The sequence below is a fragment of the Mesoplodon mirus genome (genome assembly GCF_964341445.2).
Source record: "Mesoplodon mirus genome assembly, chromosome: 15".
Taxonomy (NCBI): Eukaryota; Metazoa; Chordata; class Mammalia; order Artiodactyla; family Ziphiidae; genus Mesoplodon; species Mesoplodon mirus.
In genome coordinates, this window is record NC_138991.1 from 12,321,070 (window position 1) to 12,347,111 (window position 26,042).

Consider the following 26,042-nt stretch of genomic DNA (forward strand, 5'->3'; position numbering starts at 1 on the left):
TCCGACATTACCATCTCTGGTTTAAGTGCTTAAACATCTGTGTGCCCTTAAAAACAGACAAGAAAAACTTAGTTAAAATTTCTAAATCCATAAGTAGTGGATTGTTGAGCACTTAAGCACTGCTGGATTGGCAGGGAGGGGTTAGCCAATATTCTGAAATAGGCTTTTTTTTTTTTGCGGTATGCGGGCCTCTCACTGTTGCGGCCTCTCCCGCTGCGGAGCACAGGCTCCGGACGCGCAGGCCCAGCGGCCATGGCTCACGGGCCCAGCTGCCCCGTGGCACGTGGGATCCTCCCGGACCGGGGCACGAACCCGCGTCCCCCGCATCGGCAGGCGGACTCTCAACCACGGCGCCACCAGGGAAGCCCTGAAATAGGCTTTTAAAGAGAGGTGTGTGTTAAGATGCAAGGCTCACTCAGACTGGGGGGGTGTGGTTTCTAGTCATCAAAGCGGCAGAGCTGTGTGCTTGCAGTGATGTGTTTAATGTATTAATGTATATATACAATGTATACGTAGAATATACACATGAAACTAATTTTTACAGCTCCATACTCTAATCAGACTTCTTGGCATACCCATTTTTATTAGGAAGAATTATACGTAATTTGGGAAATTGGTACTGCTTTGCTTTACTATGTGCTTAATAACTTGCTTGATATTTTAAGTGATTTCCTTTGCACATTCTTTTACAAATATTTTCATCAAAACCCACTTTGTTGGAAGTAGGCCTGCGATGACAAATTGTAGAGCAGTCTTTGTGTAGTGGTGATTTTAAAAAGGACTTCTAAAAGTACACTGTGAAAACACAAATCCTGTCGTTCGTTCCCATGCCCTTTCACACGCACGTCCTTCGTGAAGGTGTCTGCAGTGCCCATGCAGCGGTGCCGCCTGTTGTAAAGCTGAACCACCTGGAGTTCGGTGATGCCAGAGAGGAGCAGGTATGCCCGCCCCTGCTGCCCTCCCACAGCGCCAGTTGGATCCAGCCTTCAGCTCACTGTGGCTGTCCTCACTTCTGTAGGCTGCAGTAGAAGCAGTGACAGGGGGTCTCTCTCTGACCTTTGACATTGCTGAGCCTGGATTCAGTAGTGGGCAGTTGGTGCCACTTTGGAGTGAGATCTAACAGAATCCTGTCACTTCCTCACACTGTTCTTGCCTGCCTTTTTAATCGTGTATTGGCTCCAGCTGCCAAAAGCCTTCCCCAGGAAATGGCCTGAGACTCCCTTGGGCCTCTGTTTTACTGTGTGAACATCACTGCCTCTCCACAGGTCTGCCTGCCTGGTGTCTCCGTCCTGTATGCTGAGCATATGCTCACTGGGTAGATTCAGAACGCGTATCTGAGAATGCTCCTAATAGCTTACTTTCCTCTCTGATTGGCTCCTTTGGTTCATGGACAAGAACGATGTAAACCAGGTTGAATCCAGCTAAGAAAACTGGAAATGCTCAGACCTGCCCTAGGCCAGGGACCATGATCTTTGGACATGTCATATGGCTGTGTTTGGGGAGTTACGGCCTAGAGCGTCTGTTGGCAACCAGTGTGTCCTCTGAATCCCCAAAGCCTGAGCGGCCCCAGACCTGGCCCAACTCTTTCTGAGGTGGTTTGACCACCTTTGTCATTGTTGCTCCCCTTGGCCAGGTAACATTTTCCCGAGGAGCAGCCTGATAGAGGGTGGATTGGGTGTGGATAAGGCTTCCGTGCTGTGAAGAGCGCCTGTAAATAGATCACCTCACGAAGGGCCAAGACGCTGTGATGCAGGTGGGTGAATACCGACATGTAAGTAGCGGCTCAGAGACTGCAGTGCGGTCACTGCGGATGTCAGTACCTTCTGCTGTTCTTGGGGCCCAGAGACAGACTCTGAAGCCACTTGCTCCCAGGTGGTTTCTAGAGTCCCCCTGCTTGGGGTGGCTGATGGAGAGGCATTGGCCCGATTCCCTGCTGGAGGCGTCTGGAGCCCTCCTCTTCCCCATCCTGTCCTCCTGTCCAGCTGGCAGGGCTGTTCTCCCTGGGCTGCAGACCCTAGTCCACTTCCAAGTCTCTCCCAAGAAAACGTGTGGAGACAGATGCCATGAGAACAGGAGTTCATGTCCGTCTCAGCTACGGCTGGAGGGAGTGGTTGAGTTCTGGAAGAGGCCCACGAAGGCTGTGGCTCCTCTGGGCCCTAAGCTGCCGCAGCCGTCTTCCGCCCGCCACCCTTTGTTAATTTCCTATCTTTACAATACGATCCCTTCTGACTTCTGAGGCCATGAAACTTTGGACTCTAACCGTGTTCACAGCTTGTGGCGTGCCTGCGTCTCTTTCTGACTGATTCGGTTTTTCTTGGCTTGTTCACCAGCTTGAGCATGAGCATCAGCTCACTGGGAGGGCTGTTAAAAGGCTGCTGGGTCCCTTTCCCAGATGTGCTGACGCCGTAGGTCTGGGGTCAAGAACGTGCATTTCTAATAAAGTCCCAGGTGATGTAGATGTACTTTGAGAACAACTGTCCTCAAGCAGTAACACCCATGAAGTTGCTAGTGATTTTTTTCCTAATACAAAACATACAACTGTAAATGATACACGTTCCTTTGGATGGCACCTCCCAAACCCTTCGAATCATGTTGAGAAATGCTGCCCTTGGCTAAACAGAGGGCAGGCAGCTCTGGCCTCACTGTTCTAGGCTCTGCACTGTGCTGTCCCAGCCCAGTCAGTCTGTCCTGGAGACTGAAGGCAGTGTCCTCAACAGCCTGTTAGGAGGATGGGGGTTTGGAATGCTTAACCTGCAGCCGTTGGCTTAGTTCGTTGCCGCCACCCTGCTTCTCCTTGGGAAGGTTTCTCTGCAGGCACCATCACAGAGACTTCTTCCGGCCTGAGATCTACAGTCACGACAGAGGCAGCCCTCTGTGTGGGGCTGGCTCCAGCTCAACTTTGGCTCTCAGGAGTGGGACTGTACGGCCTGCCTAGGACACTACGCCCTGCTCTATCTGAGAGTGGCAGGACCCGGTGGGTGCTAGGTTCCTCCCCACTGCCCTACGGACCCACGAGGAGACAGTTTAGGATGTGTCTTTTCAGCTGACGTCTGCTGAGAAATCCAGTTTCCTGAGAGTAGCATTTCCCTCTCTAGACTCAGGAGGATTGACCCTTAACTGCTTGCCAAGGAGACGGACCATCTTTCCGACGCAAGGTAAACAAACCTCTCATTTTGCTTTCCACTTCTCCTCCGGTCATCCTCCTTCTGCATCAGGTCTGAGAAACTTCCTCCTGACCTGTCTGCGGTGGCTCTTTCTTCCACGGTGTCAAGTTTTTCTCTCACATCATCCACATTATAAGGGAGGAAGTTGACTTCTCCAACCACGTGTGAGCTTTTAAAAAAGTCTTGGGCTTCCCTGCTGGCGCAGTAGTTGGGAATCCGCCTGCCAATGCAGGGGACACGGGTTCGTGCCCCGGTCCAGGAAGATCCCACATGCCTGCAGAGCGGCTGGGCCCGTGAGCCATGGCCGCTGAGCCTGCGCGTCCGGAGCCTGTGCTCCGCAACGGGAGAGGCCACAACAGTGAGAGGCCCGCGTACCACAAAACAAAACAAAAAAGTCTTTATTACCTGTCATGCAGGAACCCCAGAGAAAGGTTGGTGGATGATCGCGGTTCTTCACAGTGTTTAACCTCACAGTCACACCCTTATTAACTGTTTACCTGTTCCTAACTTTCTCGCAAAGCCATGGCATAGTGGCCAAGTCCTGTGCTCCGGACGCCATGCTGCCTGGGTTTGAATCTCAGTTCCACCCAGCTGTGCGAGCTGGTAATTTACTCCACCTCTCAGGAAGAAGGATTTGGACCTGTCACATTCTCAGACCAAAGACTCACATCTGGTTCTCAAGTTTCCATGAAAACACTGGAAGAGGGAGGCTCAGCTGGGAGTCCTAGCAATTAACCTGAAGAAGCTGCATGGCCCACGAGAGCCAGTGAGCTGTAAAAACATCTCAGAGAAGAGTGGAAGGGATCCCATGTAACACTCAGAATGAAGAAAGCTAATAAAAACCAGTCAGGATCCAAATGTATTACAAGATAAAATGGGGCATGGTTTGCTCTGAGCAACTGACAGAATATGAGGGGAAAAAACCAATCCATTTGACCTTGATTCTAAGAACATTCTCTTTTGATGGATGCAAAAGTCAAACCTTGAGAGGCAGAAATACAATCTCCACACACTGCCAGCTCCAGCTCTGAATACTATCCACGCCATTGTAACAGTTCACATACTGTTTATCCGTTTTCACCTTTTAAAAGATACCTACAGATGAAGCACACAAAAGGACTACTGCACAGGATGAAAAGCCATCTGCTGTTGACAGTGTGAAAATGAAGGCAGAGGTGGAAGGTGGGAGACGTCGTGTTGTCAGTACAGAGGACCCGACACGAGGGGCCACAGTTGATGGGACTACAGTTAGGGTGATTATTAATGAAGAGAACTGTAAAAGGTAGGCTGGAAGTAGCGGTGTGAGCCAAGTTCTGATTTGTCATAGCGAGGAGTTATGAAGTCTTAACGGTTGATGTATCAAGAAGATGAAGACTTAAGTGGTAAAGAATTAAGATTATAGGCAGTACTAGTTGAAAGGTGTTGCCTCTGGGAAGGCAGAGACTTGTTGCTCAGATACAAGCCCTATTTACTAATTAATTAGACTTTTACCACACGCAGCTAATAGTCTGACTGAATGCCACATTCATTATGCCCCACAAATAAATGAAATTGTACAAAGTAAGGCCCAGTGTGGGTGGGGATGTGCTACAGAAATTGGCACAACTTGGCCCAATAATTCCACCTTCAGGAAACAGACGTAGACAAAGATAGGCATATATAGGATGTCCACCTCAAGAATTATTTATAAAATGAAAAATCTCTACATGTCCAACAATGGCTGTATAATTTGGTAGTGATATATCCAAATGATAAATGATACATAACCACTGAAAAATATATTTGCCAAGCAAGTGTTTTAAATGTTAAAAGGTTTTTTAAAAAGCATATAAAACTGTATTTACAGGGACTTCCCTGGTGGTCCAGTGGTAAAGAAGCCGCCTTCCAATGCTGGGGACTCCAATGCTGGGGACTCGGGTTCAATCCCTGGTGGGGGAACTAAGGTCCGACATGCCCTGGGGCAACTAAGCCCGCACGCCACAACTACCGAGCTTGCGCACCTCAACTAGAGAGCCAGCCTGCCGCAAACTGCAGAGCCCGCGCACCACAACTAGAGAAGAGAAAACCTGCACGCCACACAACGAAGATCCTGCATGCCACAACTAAGACCTGACGCAGCCAAAAAAAAAATTAAAAATTAAAAAAAAAATACATTATTCGAATAATCTAAACCTTGTTTAGGCAGGAAAGAAGAAAATTAAAGTGCTTGCTTAAAGAAGGTAGGAGTATGGATGATTTTCTATTTTCAAATCATTTCCTGTATTTTCCACAAGGAAAATTACACATAAAAGAGGAGATAACGATGAAATAGCAGAGAGAATCAGTGGATCCGACACGAGACTCTCACGAGGAACTTTGCAATGACATTTGCCCCACGTCTAGAAATGTCCTGAGAGTGAGGGCCTTGCCTAGGCCAGGCCTCCTCCAGAGTCTTCCCACCTACCAGGGCTGCTAACGTAGGCTGGTAACACAGGGCAGTGTGCTACACTGCTCTGTAACAAACACTTCCTCCCCACCAGGTCCCCACCCCCCAGCTTAAACAATTAAACCAAGTACTTTATGTTGTTTTATTCTTAAAACTATCGTGAAGTTAAGTAGTAGTACCCTCATTTTTCATAAGAGTAAATAAAAGCATAGCGGTCAAGGCATTTGTTCAAGGCCTCAGTGGCAGAGGTGGAATTCAAACCCAGGTTGGCCTGGTCCCAAAGTATGAGCCCAGCTCCTCCTGCACACGAAGAATTGGCACCACCACTGAGGAAAAGTCACTAAGACTTAGGAAAACACACCGCAGCAGCTTCAGCCTGCCATCTCTTAAAATCTTTACAAGCTAGATATAAAAACTGTCTTAGATGGAATAAGAAACCTCACTTCAGAACATTTTAAAAAACCATTAACAAAAATATTCATGAATTATGCTAGAGTAAAAGTGTAGAAGTGCCAGCCTTCCTGTTCAGAAACTATTTAAAAAGGTGCACCTACAAAGAGAAACCATTTTCCGTTAAACTGTTTTAACTGAGGAAGGAAAAAATTCAGAACTTAAACTCACAAGACTGATCAAGATGCTGAAACAAGGGTCCTCCAGAACAGAAACTATCCCTGCATTTACTTAACTGTTAACCAAGAGCTTTAGCAAGCACAGAGCCAAATACGTAGACAGTTTAAGAGCTTATCTGAGCACCAAACGTAAACCATCACCAATTCTATTTGCCATTTCAGACTTTTCACCTGTATTAAATTATGTTCATAGTTGAAAAATGGATCTCAGTGCTATCTCAATATCTGCCTGCCAATGACCACTTTTAAGCCATGTAGTAATTATTTAATATTTCCATTACTGGGTCAAAACAAAAATTATTATTAGGTTGGTGCAGTACACTAGATTAAGCTGGAAATCTCTCAAGCAATGCAACAAAACCAACGTGAAGAAAATAAAGCATTCAAGTCGGGTGCCTGAGATTTGAAAAAAAAAACCAAATCCACGTAATCTGCACAGAATGAGATTCCAGTCTAACTGCACTAAGTGGACAGTTCCAGCATACATAGAAACTGTGCCTCTCCAAGCGTCAACAGTCTGATTCTTTATCCCCTAAAGATAAAGGCCATGGAACCCCTGGGCCCAGTCCAGGGAGGAGCCAGACTGGCAGCCTTTGCCAAGATGGACTGACACCTGTAGGTTCCTCCTAGACCGCAGGTTCTAAGATGTCACCGTTGGAAAAGTTCCTTGTAACCTCTGATCTTCAGAGAAGAAAGACACTGCAAAAAAGAGCAAACACCTGCACTGTCTAAAGCAGTCCCAAGCCAGGCAGAGCATTTCTTTTCCAATTCACAGAGGAAACCATCTACCTGAAGTTCACGCTGCCGCCCAGGAACTGGTCTAGCTAGAAAGTTCTAACAGATGAGCCCCAAGTCTGCAGTAATTGTTCCCTTTCCCTTGTAAAAAAGACTAAGTAACCTGAGTTTGAGTTATTTAGAAATTAGGATTTTATGGAGTCCAGGAGAGGAAAAATTAAATTCTTCATTATAAAAATATCAGCACCAAAAGCCTGTCCTTAAGATGTTCTTAGATACATATTTTAGGGCTCTTTTTTTTTTTATTGCTGATTACAGATTTAAAACTATGAAATGTGCATTTCTTGGCAAGTTACATAAGTGATTTCTTTGCTTACTGACATTTCCAATAAAAGCTTAAGGAAACAGACAAAAACACAAAGGACAAGAGAAATACGAACAGCCTCAAAACAAAAGGATTTAGTAACAGAAAAAAAATCTCCACAGTTAAGTGTCTGTCAAATTTTAGAATTATCAAAACTGTGCAAATGCTGAAATCAATGTCACACACTAAGCTAGTAAAACTTGTCTTTGTAGCTGCAAACTGAAGAAGTCACCCACTTATATTTGTGATCACACAAACCACCTAATTTTCTCAAGGTTCAGCTTAAAGCAACATTTAACAGACAAGTTCAAAAGGAACACTTGCTTTGTTTTAACACAGCTGTGCTCAGACGTCGCCACGATGTCCTCAGAAACCATCCTGGACTAAGCCAATTCAAAAAAATACAGTTCAAAGCAGTGTCACACTAGCCGCCTGAAGGTATCCTTGGAGATACTGGAGCGCTTCTGCGTTGAGGCTGGTGCTCACCATTGAGGGAACCTACAGAAGATGGGAAGCACACATACAGCTGCTAGAGATCCCAACGTACAAACACAACGCCCCCGCACCTCCCGCCCCTCTACGGGGGAGCTGCCACAGCTCTGATAGGGCAGTCCATCACCAAAAATTGTTTAAGGGATCCCCAAGTAACTCAACTGCTTTCATGCCTTCAAAAATGGGAAGACGAATGACAGAGTTCTTTGACAAGAAAGACACTCACCCTTCCTGGACAGGCAGTAGACAACTTGTGAAGTGACTGTGCCAGGTGGATTCTGGGGTTGTTCACCATTTGACCTACAGGATCGTGCTCTTTTTTCCCAGCGAATGCCAACTGTGAGAAGGCAGTCTGGTATCCTGGTGTATCTTCTATGTCAATAAAATGTTCTTCATCAGGAATAGTATTGTCTTCAGGTAACTCAAATAGGCCAATCAGAGACTGTAATAAAGGAGTCCTGGATTGGAAGATGACAAAAAGACTGAAGTAACTGCTTTGAAGATTTCAACAGTAAGGAGCAACCTCCTCAGAGACACAGAACCGTGGACTCTCAGTCTCCAGGGTAACAAGGGACCTTTGAAATTACGAATGACACGGTGCTTATGCCTAACCAGAAACCATTCAATTCTTTAGGCCATAGCACCCCAATGTCTCTTTCCCCATAGCTGCCAAAGCTGGCTTGTGTGACCCGGGCCTGGCTAATTAGAAGGCCACATGGCATCAAGCCAAACCAAGGCGATCCAATGCTTCTAAGTTAGTCAGAAGACATGAAGCTTCAAGTATGTCACATCGCTTGATGGAAGGCTACCTGAGTGAAACCATAATAAGGGAGAGGCAAAAGGTCAAGAAAAGCTAGGTCTGCACATCGACCTAGACATCAAGCACAAGCACAAAAATCTTCTCTTGGCCTATTCAGTTTCTCCTCTTAAGGACTTAGGGCCGGTTTAGTCGAGTGACTGTCATAAAAGTCTTAATGATCACCTAAACCATGGACTTTCACCAGGCTTTTCAAAGGGGTCCGTGAATTCCCCTACAAAGAAAAGTTAATCACGGGACTTCCCTGGAGGTCCAGTGGTTAAGACTCTGCACTTCCAGCGCTAGGGCCACGGGTTTGATCCCTGGTTGGGGAACTAGGGTCTCACATGCTGTACAGCGGCCAAAAGAAGAAAAAAGTTAATCAGGAAACAAGATCTTTCTAGGTAGGCTCAGAAGAACCCACAAGTCATGTCTTGGATCTCATGGTTGCTAGCGGGGAGGATGAGGCCAGAACCAAATTCTCTTGGCTCCCAAGGTAATAAGCTTGGTTAACTTTGTAGTCATAGGGAAAAGAAACTAATTTCCAAAAAACTTTAGAATGGAGTCCTTACCATAGCTTGGTATACTCTGTATCCATCATTGGGGGACATTCTGTTAGTAATTTGGTTATGCCAACCGCACAAATCTTTTTCTCTACGTTTCCAGATACTTTCTGAATTTCAGGAATAATGACTTTTTCCAAAACCATTCCAAACATTCTATGAATCAATGCAAAATAAATTCATTCAATATTTCATTATACCACTATAGTCTAATTTAACAGTGAGATGCTTACATTATTTATGCTCAGTGACTCCTTATGAATATAATAAAATACAAAATAAGGCTGTGAATTTTGGTCAACTGAATGGGAGAGACCTAAAAATGACAAAACAAAAACATCAAACCTCTGCTCTGTGACCAGCTGCCATCATCTTTTGTGAATACTACCTTAAGCCTAGGCTCAAGGAAAATCTTTATAGCCATTTTTTTGGTCTTGCATGTTTTTACAAATTACTCATGAAATCTTTGAAAAATTAGAAATCAGAAAACAGATAAGAAGAAAAAAAGAATTACCATCACCCCACCATCCAGCATTAACTGGTTTTAACATTTTTGGATTATAAGCTTCCCAACTTTCTATGCTTACGTACCTTGAAGTATGTAAATAGTAACGGCTGTATTTAAAAAAATGATTTGGCCTATGAATGTTGTTGCAAACATCCTAGAAGTAAAGTTTTTTATAATTCTAAATGGTGTAACATTCTCAATTTATACTCTCATTATTTTATTAAGAATTTGTTTTACTAAATTCTTTCAAGTGGAAATAGTAGGTCTCAAAGAGCATGGACATTTTGATGCTCTAGGTAAAAGTGCATATTTTTTGCTCTACAGACAGACCATACCAACTTAGGCACCAGCAGCAGTGAAAGAAACTGCCGATTTCCGCACAATTTCCTACAGCTCGAAAAGCCTATTTTCTGGTCTTTTTCAGGTTAATTCATTTTTTTTTACATCGCAGTCCATCTGGAATTATTTTTGGTACAATACAGATGCGGAAAGTTTTTCTCCAGGGAGTTGTCCTCTATCATTCCCTTCCATCCTTCCTTTCCCTACCACATGGGAAATGCTGCCTAACCACATTCTTAGGCATACTAAGTCAAAAGCAAAATTTCACTGACCCAAACTATTCTCATTTGAAAAATCACAGTTGGCCCTAACAGAGGCAGGCTCCTGGAGACAATGCCAGCTGTCTAACACAACATAGAACACTGGCTGTAGGGAATGCCGGGGGATGGGGCAGGGGGCGGGGACGGGGGGAGACCTTTGGGAATTAGGAAAATGTTTGCAGGTATTTCCTTCTTTACAACCCAACCCGCCAAGAATATTTTGGAAACCACAAAGATAACTATCACTGTGCATCAAGAACTATAAAGTCATCTATAAAACAGAGACTAAGAGGTCAAATGTTTTGCTTTTAAAAACAGGATAATAAATAATGAAAACAGACTTACTTTGGTTGTATACCGTCAAATATTTCTTGTAGTGCCAGCGCCCCGTATTTTATGCAGTACAAATTAATAAAGACTAAGAAACCTGTTGAAAGGAGGTGCGGAGTATCAATACAGAGGACTCACTGCATTAAATAAGTGACTTAGTGAAAGTCTGCCAAATGAAATACTCACAAATCATTAAAACCCAGTGACTAACTTTGGCATCAATACTGGCCTTTTAATACAATTTAACATATAGAATCGCTGCCTTTATAGTACAGTCATAAAAAGGCTTTACATACAGTCTCTGATTTATATTTCTTTATCATATTTCTATTAAAAATGTTTTGATATTTAAACTTACAAACTAACCTCTGGAACACAATATACTGAAACTGATTTAGTGCTTGAAGAATACGAGCATCTTAAAATATTTTATATATAAAATTTGTAACTGTTAAAAGGTTTATATGTACAAATAAAGTCTAAGGGTTTTTAGCCTCTTTCCTTCATTATTTCTGTAGGAACACCAAAATGATTTTACTTACTCTTGATAAACTTTGTTGTTTTGGAATTCTGAAGTCTTTGGAATAGTAGAATGAAGATTTGCTTCCTGTATTGGTCAACTGACTCACTAAAGAAGTGAATAAAAAAGCAACAATATAAATTTAGCATTTTTCTGAGTACTTAACAGAATCCTCAATTAAATGTACAATGAGGTTATATTCATACTCACGGAGGCATGTGCTCTATTATACTATTTAGAAGATAAAAACCTTGGTGGTCATTGGCTTTGGATGCAATCAGCTTCTGGAAGACACCTAATAAGCCAGGCTACAACAAATTAAATAATTAGTTAAAGAAGCAAGGATTAATTGTTCCAAAAGTTAAACAGGTGGTATATTTTGGAAAAGGGTGCATGCTATCGTAATCTAACCCTTTTTCTCTTTTTCTTACTTCTGAAGCGTAGAGGAAAAAAAAACACCCCACCACAATAAGGCTTTAAAGTTCCTGAAATTAACCTATTTGGCTCTTATTCTTTTAGTTTCCACCAGAGATAAATATAACTAAAGGATACCTAGTTCTAATAAAATACATTAATGTTTTCTACTAGTTAGTTCTGTTACATTTTCTAATTCCCTTTTTATTGAGAAATTTAAAAGAAGTTTAAAGAATCTGCCATCCCTAGTTTCTCTCAGTTACCTTAGAAAATTACAGTTACATCAAAATCTGACTCACAATTTTGTCAGCAGCAGCATTTGCTATTGTATTTGAACCTCGTTCTAAGAATGCTTGGAGAAGCCTCACTAGAGCAGGAATATTTCCTGTTCTTTCCCAAAGCACTGGCTGAAGGAGATGAGGAAATAAGGCCATATAGGAAGATGGGATGTCATTCTTGTGTGTTTCCAGAAGCAAAGACATCACTTGAAAGACATATGGAATAAATTCTGTTGATAAAAATAAAAACAGAGCTGTCAGCTTCAGAATTAATGGCTCTGACACAAAAGGCACGTATCTCTTAGGCAGACTGCATTTTATAATCACTTGAATAATTCTATTCAACTAGAAAGAAAATAACTTTCTTTTACTTACCTTGTACATCATTTTGTAAAATTTCAGTGAACACCAGAAACAAAGCCTCCTCAAAATTTACAACAGCAGCAGGGTTAGCCTTGCAAGTTATTCTTATGGATAAACATATTGCTTCAAACATATAGTGATTAAAGTGAGGTTTGCTTGGGTTCTGAAATTAAAAAAAAAAAAAAGCTTATGACTCTAATAATCCAATTGACTATATTAAAAATAACCTAAAACACATTTAACCTTACTAAAAGCACATTAAAAGAGATGCCATTTTAAAAAAAAATCAAGATTAAAAAAACCCTCACAAATTACACTAAAAAGCCTGCATATATGTTAAAATTTTACAGTGACTTTAAAATTCAGAAAATGAAGTAATACTAATACCTGTTCGGATTTTTTTTTTTTTTTTTAAACGAGCAGAAGTCTACTTATGAAAAAACACTTCCGAATCATGGGGAGGTGACTATGTAAGCCCAAGCTCCCGGAACTCGCAAGGAGCTTTCTTAAACCTGTGTGCTCTCCTAGAGCCGTCACTGTAAACAGCGGTGGGAGAAAGGAGCAGGGACATAAAAGGCCTGACTCTGCCACTAGCCGTGTGTGGGACCTCAGGAAAACCTTAACCTCTGTGGGCCTCAGCATGTCTGTATCTGCACAGTGACAATCCTTCATATCATTTTCAAGTTTTCTTTTTCACACAAAATCCTTCTTGGAAGGCTACCATATGAAGCTGATGAACTCAGAAGATGAGTGTGTATGTACACGGGCAGGTGAAAGCGGAGAGGCCCTACGTCTCTTTTCTCTCAATTCCCCAAAACCCAAGCAGGCGCAAGGCCCTTACCCAGAATTCGGTGGAAATAGGATCACCATTCTCAAAGTCTCTCTAATACTTCCTGTGACTTCATCTCCTTATCATTAGAGTAATTAAGAATAAGTGTCTACAAGGGAATTTTACTGGCCTTAAACTGATTTTTTTTATTTTCTAAAACTTGGTATTAAGATTTAAATATGGATCAAAATATCTAAAATCTTTGACCAAAGAGTGAGTGAATTTTATTTTGGGGGAAATGAGTCAGGAAGAACAGACACAAGGACTTCAGTCATCATTTTATATTAGTCTGAATAGCTTCTTTTGTGTCCATTTGGGGCAAAGCCTACTTCTTCTTCCATCTAAGATCATTTCAGATTGTTTGTACTTTCTCAATTCTTTTCAATGAACCCGTTACTTTTTAAAGTGAGAATAAAATGTTTTAAAGTCTCTGAGCTTACACTTAAAGGAGAGTGCTGCCAAGGCTCCCATCTCTGTCACCCCACACTTTCAGAATCACACATTAACTGCTGGTCGGGAAGAAGTCACAGAGCTCTCCCTGTCCGACCGACTGCCAGGGAGTTCTGAGGCTCAAAGAGTTTGAAGCATTTAGGTTAAAAAGCAACTGCACTTTCAAAACTGGTTCTGTTACCTTACTAACAGCTAATAGCTTCTGTGTAAGCTGGGTGATGAGAGTAGGGATGTAGGGGATTATGGCTTCTTGTAGGAGGGAAAAACTTCTCATGATAGCTGTAAAATATGAAAAGAGCAAAAACAGTTTAGTTAAACTTCAGAATAAAACAGTGATTAGTGGGAGAAAAAAGTCCACTGATTCATAAACTAAAATCTTAAAAACTAAAACCCCCAGATAGCTCTCTACATTTAAAAATAATCTAAATTTCCCTCCCTTTTAAAATTAGGCCAACAATTGGCAACAAAATTTAGCTGAGAAGTGTTATTTCCAGAAGGCTTAAGGGACAATAAAAAATATGAAGTGGCTAAAGAAGCAGACAAAGAGGAGGCAGGTGAAGTAGTGGATGGACACGGGGGAGCAGCAGGTGGAAGGGAGTCTGTTTTGAGTCTCCTTTACTTAGAAATCAGTGGCATGAAATTTTACCTCTAGCCTATTGGAAGTATGATCACAGCCTACCAGAAGCTGAAAGAAAAGGCCACTTGCCCATCTCCCCCCAAAAGAGAGGCTAGGAGCCTGAGAAAAATCCAAAAATACACATAAAGCTATGGAAGGCCCATAGTACAGAATTAACTGCTCTTTAACAGACACCTAAAAACATTGGGCAGAGGAGAGAAATACATTATTAAGCTAAAAAAAAAAGATGGCTACTTTTGCACAAACAGAATAGATGTTTACTAAGTAGAGCGCCTACTATATGCTAGGCACACAGGATAGAAAGGTATCCTTTCCTGCCTCCTAAACTTTGCAGTGATGCCAAAGACTCACCCTCCAAGTAGCTAACTGCTACCTATCCTGCACCTCAGCTTAGATATCACTTGCTAGAGAAAGCTGAGGGTTACAGGATGGATCAGCGCCCCTCCTCTGGGCTGGCACAGAATCCTCACATTCATTCACACAACAGTATTTACGGGGAAGCTGTTACATACTGGGCGCTCCTGCAAACCCTAGGAGCACAGCAGTGATGACCACGGACCAGTCAGCAACCTCACAGAAATGGACATTCAACAAGAGTAGTTACACATCTCTTGGGAGAAATACAGTGCTGAAAACACACACACACACACCTACACATATATATATATACACATACATACACACACACACACACACACACACACCATGGGTCCTGACCAAGCCAGAGGCATTGGGAACAGTTTCTTTAAAAAGCCATTTCCTATGAGTCATCCACCATGCTAGACTCTTGGAATGCAACCGCAAGTAAGACTATCCCAGAGCTGTTCCCAAGACACTCTCCTAATGGAGCACCTGGCAGATTGTTAACAGCTGCCTGTGTCCTTGGCAGTATTTCTATGAAGGCAGAATCTGTGCGGGGTCTATCAAATACACCCAGGTTTCACACCAAGACCTAGCAGAACATGCCGTCAATAAATGTCTAAGCTCATCTTTGCTCTCAAGAATTTCAACCTAAGAGAAGAAAAAAGGAGTTTGCTACCTTTTCTTTAGTAAGAGGAGTTCTATAGCAAGTTAGGGTAAAAATTTTTTCTGAAAACACCAACAAACTGAACTATTTTTCATTTAAAAATATCTAAACCTACCTAATGCTTGACAAACAGTATCTGGTTCATAGTCTACATAACCTGAAGTACAACTCAGAGTGTTTACCACCCCTGTAGTCTGAGATTAGATACTTATAGTCTGTACACCAGGGAAACGGCCTACCTTTCATAATATATTCATTTTCTGAAGAGCCAGGAAGTGTGAGAGCTTTGAAAAGGTTTGTTAGCAGAATCTCAACAAACGGTGCGATTTCTGCAGCTGTAAAGCTATAGATGAAAAAACAGCTTTCAGTCACTACCAACTCTTGAGCTTGTCGCTTTGGAACACCCTTTGCAACTACTAAATCACACTTCTTGGCATAAAAGTGAGCCATCTCCCACCACTGACAGTCGGCAGACAGCTTAGGAAAATATTGCTTTTATAAGTGCTCATGTTAAGTTCCTAAGAAGACATATCTGGGACCAAACACAATTAAACCCCAAACCAGGCAAACCCAACATTGTCTACGGCTGTTGAGGTCATCCCTGGTTCACATCTGTCACCATCGAGAACAGAGCCCGGACTCTCAGTCAGCTAGCTTTCCTGGAGGTGGAGCAAGTTCGGAACTGTTTTCTGCATAAATTCTGGGCCTGAAGACAGGTACTGGCTTAACTCGCCTAAAGGGTAACCTTTCAACCCTTAATTGGCCACTGAGCATATCTGTACTTCAAGTTCTTGATGAAGAAAAGAACCTAGAATGTTTTCCATCTCTTACCCAAAGCTCAGTTTCAAGAAATAACACTGTTGAAGAAAAGGCCTGACAGACATGCAGACCACCCAATCCTCTGCATTTTATCCTTGGATCAGGCCACAACAGCTACTGCCTTGGACCCTAGAGAATTACTTCCACTCAGCTGTGTCAGGTCTCAGCACTAAATAAGGTCACAGAAACAGCCAGGTGAAAATAACTCTGTTGCATGATATTGCTATGAACAGGGCTACTACACAGTATTCCCTTAACAAAGGCCCACTTCTGAGGTGCCTTCTGAATAACTTTTAATGTTAATCTCATGGACATCATGGACATTTTAGCTCACCAAGTTTCTCTCTGCCTTGGCTGCTAGAGGGCTCCACATAAAATCCACAAGTTTCTTTAACTACTGTACAGGATCCTCTGACACACTTGTTTATTAACCTCACACCCCAGTTTCCTTTGCTCCGATTTCCTCCATTTAACTTTATTGTCATAATGTGTCTACTCTGGCATGCAGTCTCAAATTCTTTTGGAATGAGGCATAGTATAAACGAGTAAAATATACACATTTATTTTTCTAACTACTAATGAAATTATGAATATACTGAGATATCTCTGACCAGTACAGAATGATCTTCACCCCGAGATGAAAACATATACTGCATCAAATACTTACAGAGCGGCATTGTTAGACCCCCTCATAGTAAACAGTCTCTCGAGAGCATGTGCTGCGTAAGTATGAACAACAATACTTTCAGCTTGAAGATGATTAATTAAGAGAGGAATAGAGACTAAAAGATGCTCTTTTGGTACCTGAAAAAAACAACAATATACATGCTGTAACTCACTGATACTATCTTGAGTAAAAGACAGCTGTAAGAGAGTGACTTGCTGATTCTAAAAAGTGTGTTTTTTTTCAGCCACTATTACAATGGAGATGATACAGGTGAAAAAATCAAAACTTCTACCTTCACATAATGGTTCAAACTCACACTCACTTTTCCAATTCTCTTTCTCTGAGCATAAAACTATAGTTAGGGTAAAATAATAGTACCATGGAGAAGCAGAGATTTCATTAATCTTAGAACCATACTTTTCACTAGCAGGTATTTCTTAGAAAAGTCATTCAAGCTCTTTGTACCTCATTTTCTCCTCTTAAAAAGCGGGGGCGGGGGGGAGATGGCATAAACATAAGCATACTAATCTTCACTAAAAACCTCTAAAACTTTAGCGTATCCTTTAGTCTTTAAAACAGAACAGCTTCACAAGGTTGCATGTAACCCTGGTAGATACCTGTCAAAGACACACAAAAAGTATAAACCAAGAAACTGAAGAATCATCCACAGGAAATAAACTGTGGCATACTCTTATGATAGAATACTACACAGCTATTAAAAATGAACTCTAACACATCTACTAAAAATGTTAAGCACAAAAGAAAACTAGATATATAGACCAATACCTATAGTACGGTATCATTTAAATAAATAAAAAACTTAAACCTATGTGATACTATAGAATTTTTGTGGAAACAAACGTGCAAAGCCATAAATAATCACTTACACTGAATTCATTCATTATCTCTGGGGAGAAAGAGAATAGAATGGGAATGGGGAGGGCATGCCCTGGATGCCTCCACTGTGTGTGTAGGTTTAAGTAATTATGGCCTGGAGTTAAGATTTGTGGTGGTTATGTATCATTAAATGATTCTCTATTCCTGCTTGTGTGTTTAAAATAATTTACAAGATGGCTGCAGGGTAATTTGGTGGAGGTATTGGAGGGAGTAAGACGAACTGTGCTGTTTCGTTTTCTGTGTCACTAAAATTAAAGTGACTTACAGTGTTAAGAATCAGAAGGATTATATAACTAAACAGCAAAAAACAATCCAATTAACTCAGCAGAGGAGCTGAATAATATTTTTCTTTCTTACTTTTTTTGGCCACACCGCATGGCTTGCAGGATCTTAGTTCCCTGACCAGGGACTGAACCCAGGGCCCCAGCAGTGAAAGCGCTGAATCCTAACCACTGGACCACCAGGGAACTCCCCTGAATATTTTCCCAAAGAAGACACAGAGATGGCTACAGGCACATGAAAAGGTGCTCAACAACACTAATCATCAGGGAAATACAAATAAAAAATAAAATGTGGTTATCACTTCACACCTGTTACAATGGCTAGTCTCAGAAAGACAAGAAAACTCCAGTGCTCTGATGGTGGGAACATATATTGATGCAGCCAGTATGGAAAGAAGTATGGAGGTCCCTCAAAAAATTAAAAATAGAGTTACCATATGGCCCAGCACTTCCACTTCTGGTTATTTATCCAAAGGAAATAAAAACACTAACTCAAAAAGATATCCACACCCCCAAGTTCATAGGCAGCATTAACAATGGCCAAGATTTGGAAGCAACTTAGGTGTCCATCAGTGGATGAACGGATAAAGAAAGTGTGGAGTGCGCAAGTGCATGCATATGCATACACACACACACACACACACACACACACACACACACACAGATGGAATGTTACTCAGCCACAAAAAAAGAAAATCTTGCCATTTGTGACAATATGTATGGACCTTGAGGGCATTATACTCAATGAAATAGAGAAAGACAAACACCGTATATCTCACATGTGGAACCTTAAAAAACAAAACAGGAAAAAGAAAACCAACACCAGAAAAACGAACTCCTACGGAGAACAGATTGGTGGTTGCCAGAGGCAGGGAGTGGGTGAAATGGGTGACAGGGGTCAAAAGGTAAAAACTTCCAGTTACAAAACAAGTCATGAGGATGCAACGTACAGTGACTACAGTTAATACTACACTGCATATGGAGAACAGATCTCAGAAGTTCTCCTCAACAGAAAAAAAATTCTGTCAATGTGTATAGTGACATGTTAACTAGATTTACTGTTATCATTTCACAATACATACAAATATGAATCATTATGTTGTATACCTGAAATTAATGTCAATTATTTCTCAATTAAAACAAAAAGACGAGGCTCACTGAGGGAAGAGTAGATTGGAGTCTCCCCACTCTGGGGGGTGTCTGCTCATTGACAGGCACTAGGTGGTGGAATTTTTCTCTTTCATTCTCTTTGCTGAGGCCCAATAACTGAATGTGTATAAGTCAAATGAGGTGGGATTCCATCATAAGCATTAGCACTGTACTTGACAAACAGTAAAAACTTAGTAAATGTAAGCTACACTCTTTCTCCATCACAGCTAACTGTCAAAATGGTATTCAGCTCTGAAGTAGATAGAACTAATAGAATTTATCTGTCTTCCCTGGGGGGTGGCTGTTAATAAATTTCTATGTTGTGCTCTTCAAACAGACAATAGAAGATAACTTAATGGTGGAATAATCGGTGGTTTAAAAATGCCCACTGTATTTCCAACATAGGAAACAGAGTACTCCTGCACAAGGAGCAGCCCCAGGTGTGGGTCTGTTCTCCTTTCTCTGGTCGAGAGTGCTACAGTTGGCTGGAGCCTGAATGTGATTGATCAAAATGGGGAATGATATGAAGATAAAGTTTTATAAAGGAGATTTATGTTGTAAAAACTAAATACTTCAGGATCCACAAATTCTTATTCAGGGTTCAAACTATTTGGAAAATATATGAATCAAGAAATGAAAAATGTGATGGGTATTTTGATTCTGAACATGTTTGGGGAGCCGTTGTGAAGAGCTTTAACAAGGAAAGGGTTGTGACCAAAAGACTCCATCAGTGACTGGAGGGGGTGGATCCAGAGTCTCTGTGTACTTGATGGACTGACTTTTAGCTTTTATTGGTCCAGTGGAATCAATAAAATTGATTGTGCCTGAGAACATATACAGTTAGATGAAATAATGTCTTCTACCATTAAAAAATAATAATAATCAGAAGGAAATTACATGTTTTCTAAAAATTAAGACCAACAATCAGATGGAAATATGGACAAAAAATATGAATAGATAGTTCACAGAAATGAAAATGGCCCTTTAAATGGAAAGATGTGGGGGGGATAAATTGGAATACTGTCACTGACGTATACACACTACTATATATAACACAGATAACTAATAAGGAGCTCCTGTATAGCACAGGGAACTCTACTCAATACTCTGTAATGGCTTATATGGGAAAAGAATCTGAAGGATGGATATATGTATAACTGATTCACTCTGCTGTACACCTGAAACTTAACACACAATCGTAAATCAACTATATACCAATAAAGACTAAGAATAAATAAATAGGCGGCAAGGTAAGCCTGCAAAATCTAAGAAAAATACAACGTAAAACTACAACAAGATACCATTTCACACCTGTGAGTTTGGCAAATGGCAAAATTCCAACATCTTTGGGGAAATAGGCGCTATCTTTTTTTAAAAAAATGCAACATGATACAACCCCTGTGGAGATTTGGCAAGATCTGGCAAAATTACATGTTAAGTTTACCCTCTAATCTAGTAACGTCACTTCTAGGAATCTATCTCAAAGTTACAATGGCAAAAACACTATGTGACACATACAAAGCTATTGTTTCAAATAATTAGCATTATTTAAAATAGTGAAAGTTAGAAAACACCCAGAACATCTACCTCTTGGGGGACTGGTTGAGTAAACCACAGGAGAGCCACCCAGAGTACTATGCTATTTAAATTAAAAAAAAAAAAAAAAAAAAAAAGAGGGAACTGTATAAATACTACCATGGAATGACATCTAGGATTTACTAAGTGAAAAAAAGCAAGGTGTCAGAATTCCCTGGTGGTCCAGTGGTTAGGACTCCAAGTTTTCACTGCCATGGGCCCGGGTTCAATCCCTGGTCGGGGAACTAAGATCCTGTAAATGTAAACCACGTGGTACGGCCAAAAAAGAGAAAAAACCAAAGTGAAAAACAGCGTGTTTAGCATACTCTCTTCTGTGTAGGAGGAGGGGAAATACATAAATATATCTAGGACAATATTAGGTTATATTTTCAAAATTAACTAATGGAAACATAAACCAAAACCTGGTAAAAAATGGTTACTTTTAGGAACAGGGAGGAAAGCTAGCCCTTTCTGAAGGTACCATGCCTGACTCTGGAGGCATGTGAAGAAACCTTTCTCATGCCCCCCCAAATAAAACAAAACCCACAAACAGATGAATCTAATTATTTATCAAGTTAATGGCAAAAATGCACAAAGAATAACTTCAAGTTGCTCTAAACATAGTATTTCTTGACTATACATGCCTAATAGGATAATATACGAAGGATATAAAAAACACAAGGAAATCAAACAGCATTCAGCACTATTACTTTAGTAATAATATTGGTATTATTTATTTTCTGGCTCTCTCCTATGAAAAAGCCTAAAACCAATTTCCCTAGCACCTAGATTATGGTCTCTAAATAAAATTTCCCACCTTCAAGTGTGGCTAGTTCAGGTCTAGGGCAGGAAATGTACAAGATGAACATGGAATAGTCTGTCATATATGAAAGAAGGGACGCTGTTAAAGGCTACTAAGTTGTATGTCAAGAGGACACAGGAACCTACATAACGGGGCTCCTACTGGCCAGAGAAGGAACAACTAGAGAGTCAAAAAATCCCTCATCTGTCCTCTGGAGGCTGGTGAGGCACTTAAACTCATTACTCTGAACTGACACAGGGGAAAAACACACAGACATCTATCCTGTTTTTCCCATTCAAATTGGTAATTAATCTATGAGGCAGTGGTGTTAGTTGTACAAAAGAATAAACGTACTAAAAACCACACAACTATACACTTAAAAATGGTGAATATATTAGGTTACCTATATCTCAATTAAAAAATGTGTCAATGATCACTCTTAACATCACTGAAAGTGGATGAGACACTGTACGTGTCCTAGTGAAATGAAGCAAAGTATGCCAGTGACAAACTCTCGCCACCCCCCACCCACCAGAGGAATAAAATCTAATCAAGCCTCCAGATTTACCAATTTAGAAATACAGGGAACAGAGGAACAAGAGGTAAATCACAGCACTGAGGATGCGATCAGCCAGAACTAGGATGAGAAGCTCTGCAAGGGAAATGACTGGTTTCTCCAAAACATGACATGAATAAGAAAGGGGAAGGAGGACCCCTCTGTTGTCAATTAGAAGACACGAGACATAATCAACCATACGCAACGTGTAGACCTTGTTTGGATCCCAAATTTTAATAAAATCACTGTTAAACAGTATTCTAGAGAAACTGAGGAAAATTAATCATGGTCTGGCATCCTAATTTTTAATTTTTTTAATTTTAATTTTTTTTTTTTTTGCAGTAGCGGGCCTCTCACTGTTGTTGCCTCTCCCGTTGCGGAGCACAGGCTCCGGAGGCACGGGCTCAGCGGCCATGGCTCACGGACCCAGTCGCTCCGCGGCATGTGGGATCCTCCCGGACCGGGGCATGAACCCATGTCCCCTGCATTGGCAGGCGGACTCCCAACCACTGCGCCACCAGGGAAGCCTTATTTTTTTTTACTTTTTTGAATTTTATTTTTTTTATACAGTAGGTTCTCATTAGTTATCTATTTTATACATATTAGTGTATGTATGTCAATCCCAATCTCCCAGTTCATCCCACCCACCCAACCCCTGCTTTCCCCCTTGGTGTCCATACATTTGTTTTCTACATCTGTGTCTCTATTTCTGCCTTGCAAACCGGTTCATCTGTACTATTTTTCTGGATTCCACATTTACGCATTAATATACAATATTTGTTTTTCTTTTTCTGTCTTACTTCACTCTGTATGACAGTCTCTACTGGCATCCTAAGTTCAAGGAGTTATTGTTAATTTTGTTAGATGTGGATATCGAATATGACTGCACAGAAGGGAAGAGAAGCCAGTATACAATAAAACTCTTAAGAGATTAAGTGGCATATAACATATAAATGAAAAGCTACTTACCTGATTCCTAAAAATCATAATGTATTTGATACCATCAGCTTTAAGAACAGGAAATTCATTCACTATAAAAAATTTTTAAAAAGTCACAGTTATTTTAGTGCTAAGGACTGTTAACTCCCAAATTAGTGACAACATTATCAGATTTTAAAAACATGGTTCTGGTAAACAAAATGTCAAGTAATTAAAGCTTAGTTAATTATATAATGATCTACTATGCAGCTATTAATACTGGTAAGTTTATAAATAATTTTATTTTTCCCCCTTACCTTTAAGTTTCACTACAAATGAACGTGTGTTACTTATGTAACTGAACAAAAATGATTTGGACCATGAAATAACGATAGTATCTTCTTCCAAAATTGAAGCTATTCTGAATCAAGAGCAAGTCTCTCTAGATGGGCTTGCACTAGTGGTGGGAAGTAAGTTAGTGAAAGGCCTAAAATATCGGCCAATTGTTAAAAGCTCCTGAAACTGAATGATAGTAACATGGAAGTTCTTTATAATATTATCCCTACCTATTAGTGTATTTAAATTTTCCACAAAGTTTTAGAAGAACATCTCTTGATCAACAATTTTTTTTTTTTTTTTTTTTTTTTGCGGTACGCGGGCTTCTCACTGTTGTGGCCTCTCCCTCTGTGGAGCACAGGCTCCGGATGCGCAGGCTCAGCGACCATGGCTCACGGGCCCAGCCGCTCTGCGGCATGTGGGATCTTCCCAGACCGGGGCACGAACCCGTGTCCCCTGCATCGGCAGGCGGACTCTCAACCACTGCGCCACCAGGGAAGCCCTGATCAACATATTTGTGTAAACATATGGAAGTATCCTTAGTATTTATTAGTTTCAAGTACTTTAAATTTACTCCATTTTTTTTTTTTTTTTTTTTTTTTTTGCAGTACGCGGGCCTCTCACTGTTGTGGCCTCTCCTGTTGCTGAGCACAGGCTCCGGACGCGCAGGCTCAGCGGCCATGGCTCATGGGCCCAGCCGCTCCACAGCATGTGGGATCCTCCCGGACTGGGGCACGAACCCGAGTCCCCTGCATCCACAGGCGGACTCTCAACCACTGCACCACCAGGGAAGCCCTACTCCAATTTTTAAGAGTTCATTTTTTTTTTTTTTTTAGTTTTATTGGATTAGCCAATAAGTTCATTCGTCCCTTAACATATTTTGGACAAACCCGAACGAATTTTTTGGCCAGCCCAGTATTTTATTTTTATTTTCTTTTTCGCCATGTAGCTTGTGGGATCTTAGTTCCCTGACCAGGGATTGAACCCCGGCAGTGAAGCACGGAGTCCCAACCACAGGACTGCCAGGGAATTCCCAAGAGTTCATTTTTTTAAAAAAAATTAATTAATTAATTATTTTCGGCTGCATTGGGTCTTTGTTGCTGCACGCGGGCTTCCTCTAGTTGCAGTGAGCGGGGGCTACTCTTCGTTGTGGGGCATGGGTTTCTCATTGTAGTGGCTTCTCTTGTTGCAGAGCATGGGCTCTCGGCACGCAGGCTTCAGTAGTTGTGGCTCGTGGGCTCTAGAGCCCAGGCTCAGTAGTTGTGGCACATGGGCTTAGCTGCTCCGGGGCATGTGGGATCTTCCCAGGTGAGGGCTCGAACCCGTGTCCCCTGCATTGGCAGGCGGATTCTTAACCACTGAACCACCAGGGAAGTCCCCCAAGAGTTCATTCTTTAAATGAGAAGGAAAACAAAAACCAAAGTATAATTTCTAGTGCATTATTATATGTACACTAGAAATATACAGTGACAATTTAGTCTCACTTGTTCCTGTTTTCCTTCTACATAAGAGACATTTTCTTCATGGAAAGTTAATTTCACCTGGGCAAAATCTGGGGCAACCATTTGAGATTTTATCCAATAAAGTAACTGCAATAAGGACAGGAGCCACCATTTTCTGTATCATGGTGATATAGAGCTGTAACGGTACTCATTTTGTAGTTTAAAATAAAAATACAAATAAAAATTGCAGGTATAGGGACTTCTCTGGTGGTCCAGTGGCTAAGACTCTGCACTCCCAATGCAGGGGACATGAGTTCAAAACCTAGTGAGGGAACCAGATCCCACATGCCACAACTAAAAGATCCCACACGCTGCAATTAAGACCCGGTGCAGACTAATAAATAAATAAATGTATTTTTTTTTTAATTGCAGGTATAGTGTAAGCTGTACTAAAAACATTTCACAAAACTCACCATTAGCTGCTTTTAAATCAGGGAGAATGTGATTCACAAAGAACTCAGTCAGGTTTACAAGTTCATTCGCTTGTGTAATTCCATGCTAAAAAACAAATTCATAACAGTAAAATAACATGAAAAATCTGTGATTATTTACCACACTAGAAATTTAGGCAGCTTTAGAAAACCAGGTTAAAGATGGAAATGAATACTTCAAAACACAAACTACTTACATATAAAATAAGACTATTTTAATAGATAATAAAGAAACTTCCCTAAATTAAAACCAGCTAAATTTAAGTTTAGCACGTTTTATATACTGAGTCTCAGCTAAGGAAGCAAGTGCGGCACCTGTTGATTTTTTGGTCCATAAGAAACTTAAGTGCTTAATACATCAGTATAAAGCCATCTTTGGAGACCATATGAATTCTAATCAGAACTAACACATTATCTAACAGAGTAGGCTATATAACCAGAAATATATCACTTCTTTTTGACTTCTGTGGTACCAACAACTATGTTTTAGAAATAAAAATATACTGAAAGGATTCACCTTCTGGGTTTGGGCTTTCGATGCCAAAGACGTCACCAGGTAAATGGCTGCATCTTTGTGTTTCCAGTTGACAGATGGATTTTTTGCATACTCCTGCAGCATGGAATTAACATAACCAGAGAAGATTCCCGTCACGGGTCCCTCAAAAAACTTGCATAATCCTCGTACTAGATCACAAGCAGCCCTGCGTCTAGTATCAATATCTAGAAAATCAAAGGGAAATACATTATGGGAGAAAGAAACCACCAACAACCAACTGACCAAGTTTATAAGAAAACGAACTGCCATCTGGGAGTTAACAGCAATAAAAACAATGAAAAAAAAATTCCCCCCACAAATGTAAAATGAGAACGAAACTGAAAGATCATAGTAGTATGATAAACACTAAGAAGTATATAAAAAAGAGAAGTAATTCAACATCTGACACTCTGATATAGCTCATATAAAGAGCTGCTTTTTACCATGTACA

General features: G+C 41.1%; 1 protein-coding gene across 1 annotated transcript in view; it reads right to left on the reverse strand.

Moving 5' to 3' along the window:
• Positions 1–7,121: 7,121 nt before the first annotated feature.
• Positions 7,122–26,042, reverse strand: part of CSE1L (chromosome segregation 1 like) — a 42,592-nt gene continuing 23,671 nt past the window's right edge. The window contains exons 12-25 of the mRNA XM_082644146.1: positions 25,574–25,776; positions 25,039–25,123; positions 22,839–22,900; positions 16,610–16,746; positions 15,363–15,466; positions 13,641–13,738; positions 12,193–12,343; positions 11,839–12,047; positions 11,336–11,433; positions 11,148–11,233; positions 10,621–10,702; positions 9,178–9,324; positions 8,036–8,267; positions 7,122–7,815 (exon numbers count right to left, since the gene is read on the reverse strand). Coding sequence (XP_082500272.1) covers positions 7,726–7,815; positions 8,036–8,267; positions 9,178–9,324; positions 10,621–10,702; positions 11,148–11,233; positions 11,336–11,433; positions 11,839–12,047; positions 12,193–12,343; positions 13,641–13,738; positions 15,363–15,466; positions 16,610–16,746; positions 22,839–22,900; positions 25,039–25,123; positions 25,574–25,776 — 1,784 coding nt within the window. The 3' untranslated portion in view covers positions 7,122–7,725. The remainder of the gene's footprint in view (positions 7,816–8,035; positions 8,268–9,177; positions 9,325–10,620; positions 10,703–11,147; positions 11,234–11,335; positions 11,434–11,838; positions 12,048–12,192; positions 12,344–13,640; positions 13,739–15,362; positions 15,467–16,609; positions 16,747–22,838; positions 22,901–25,038; positions 25,124–25,573; positions 25,777–26,042) is intronic.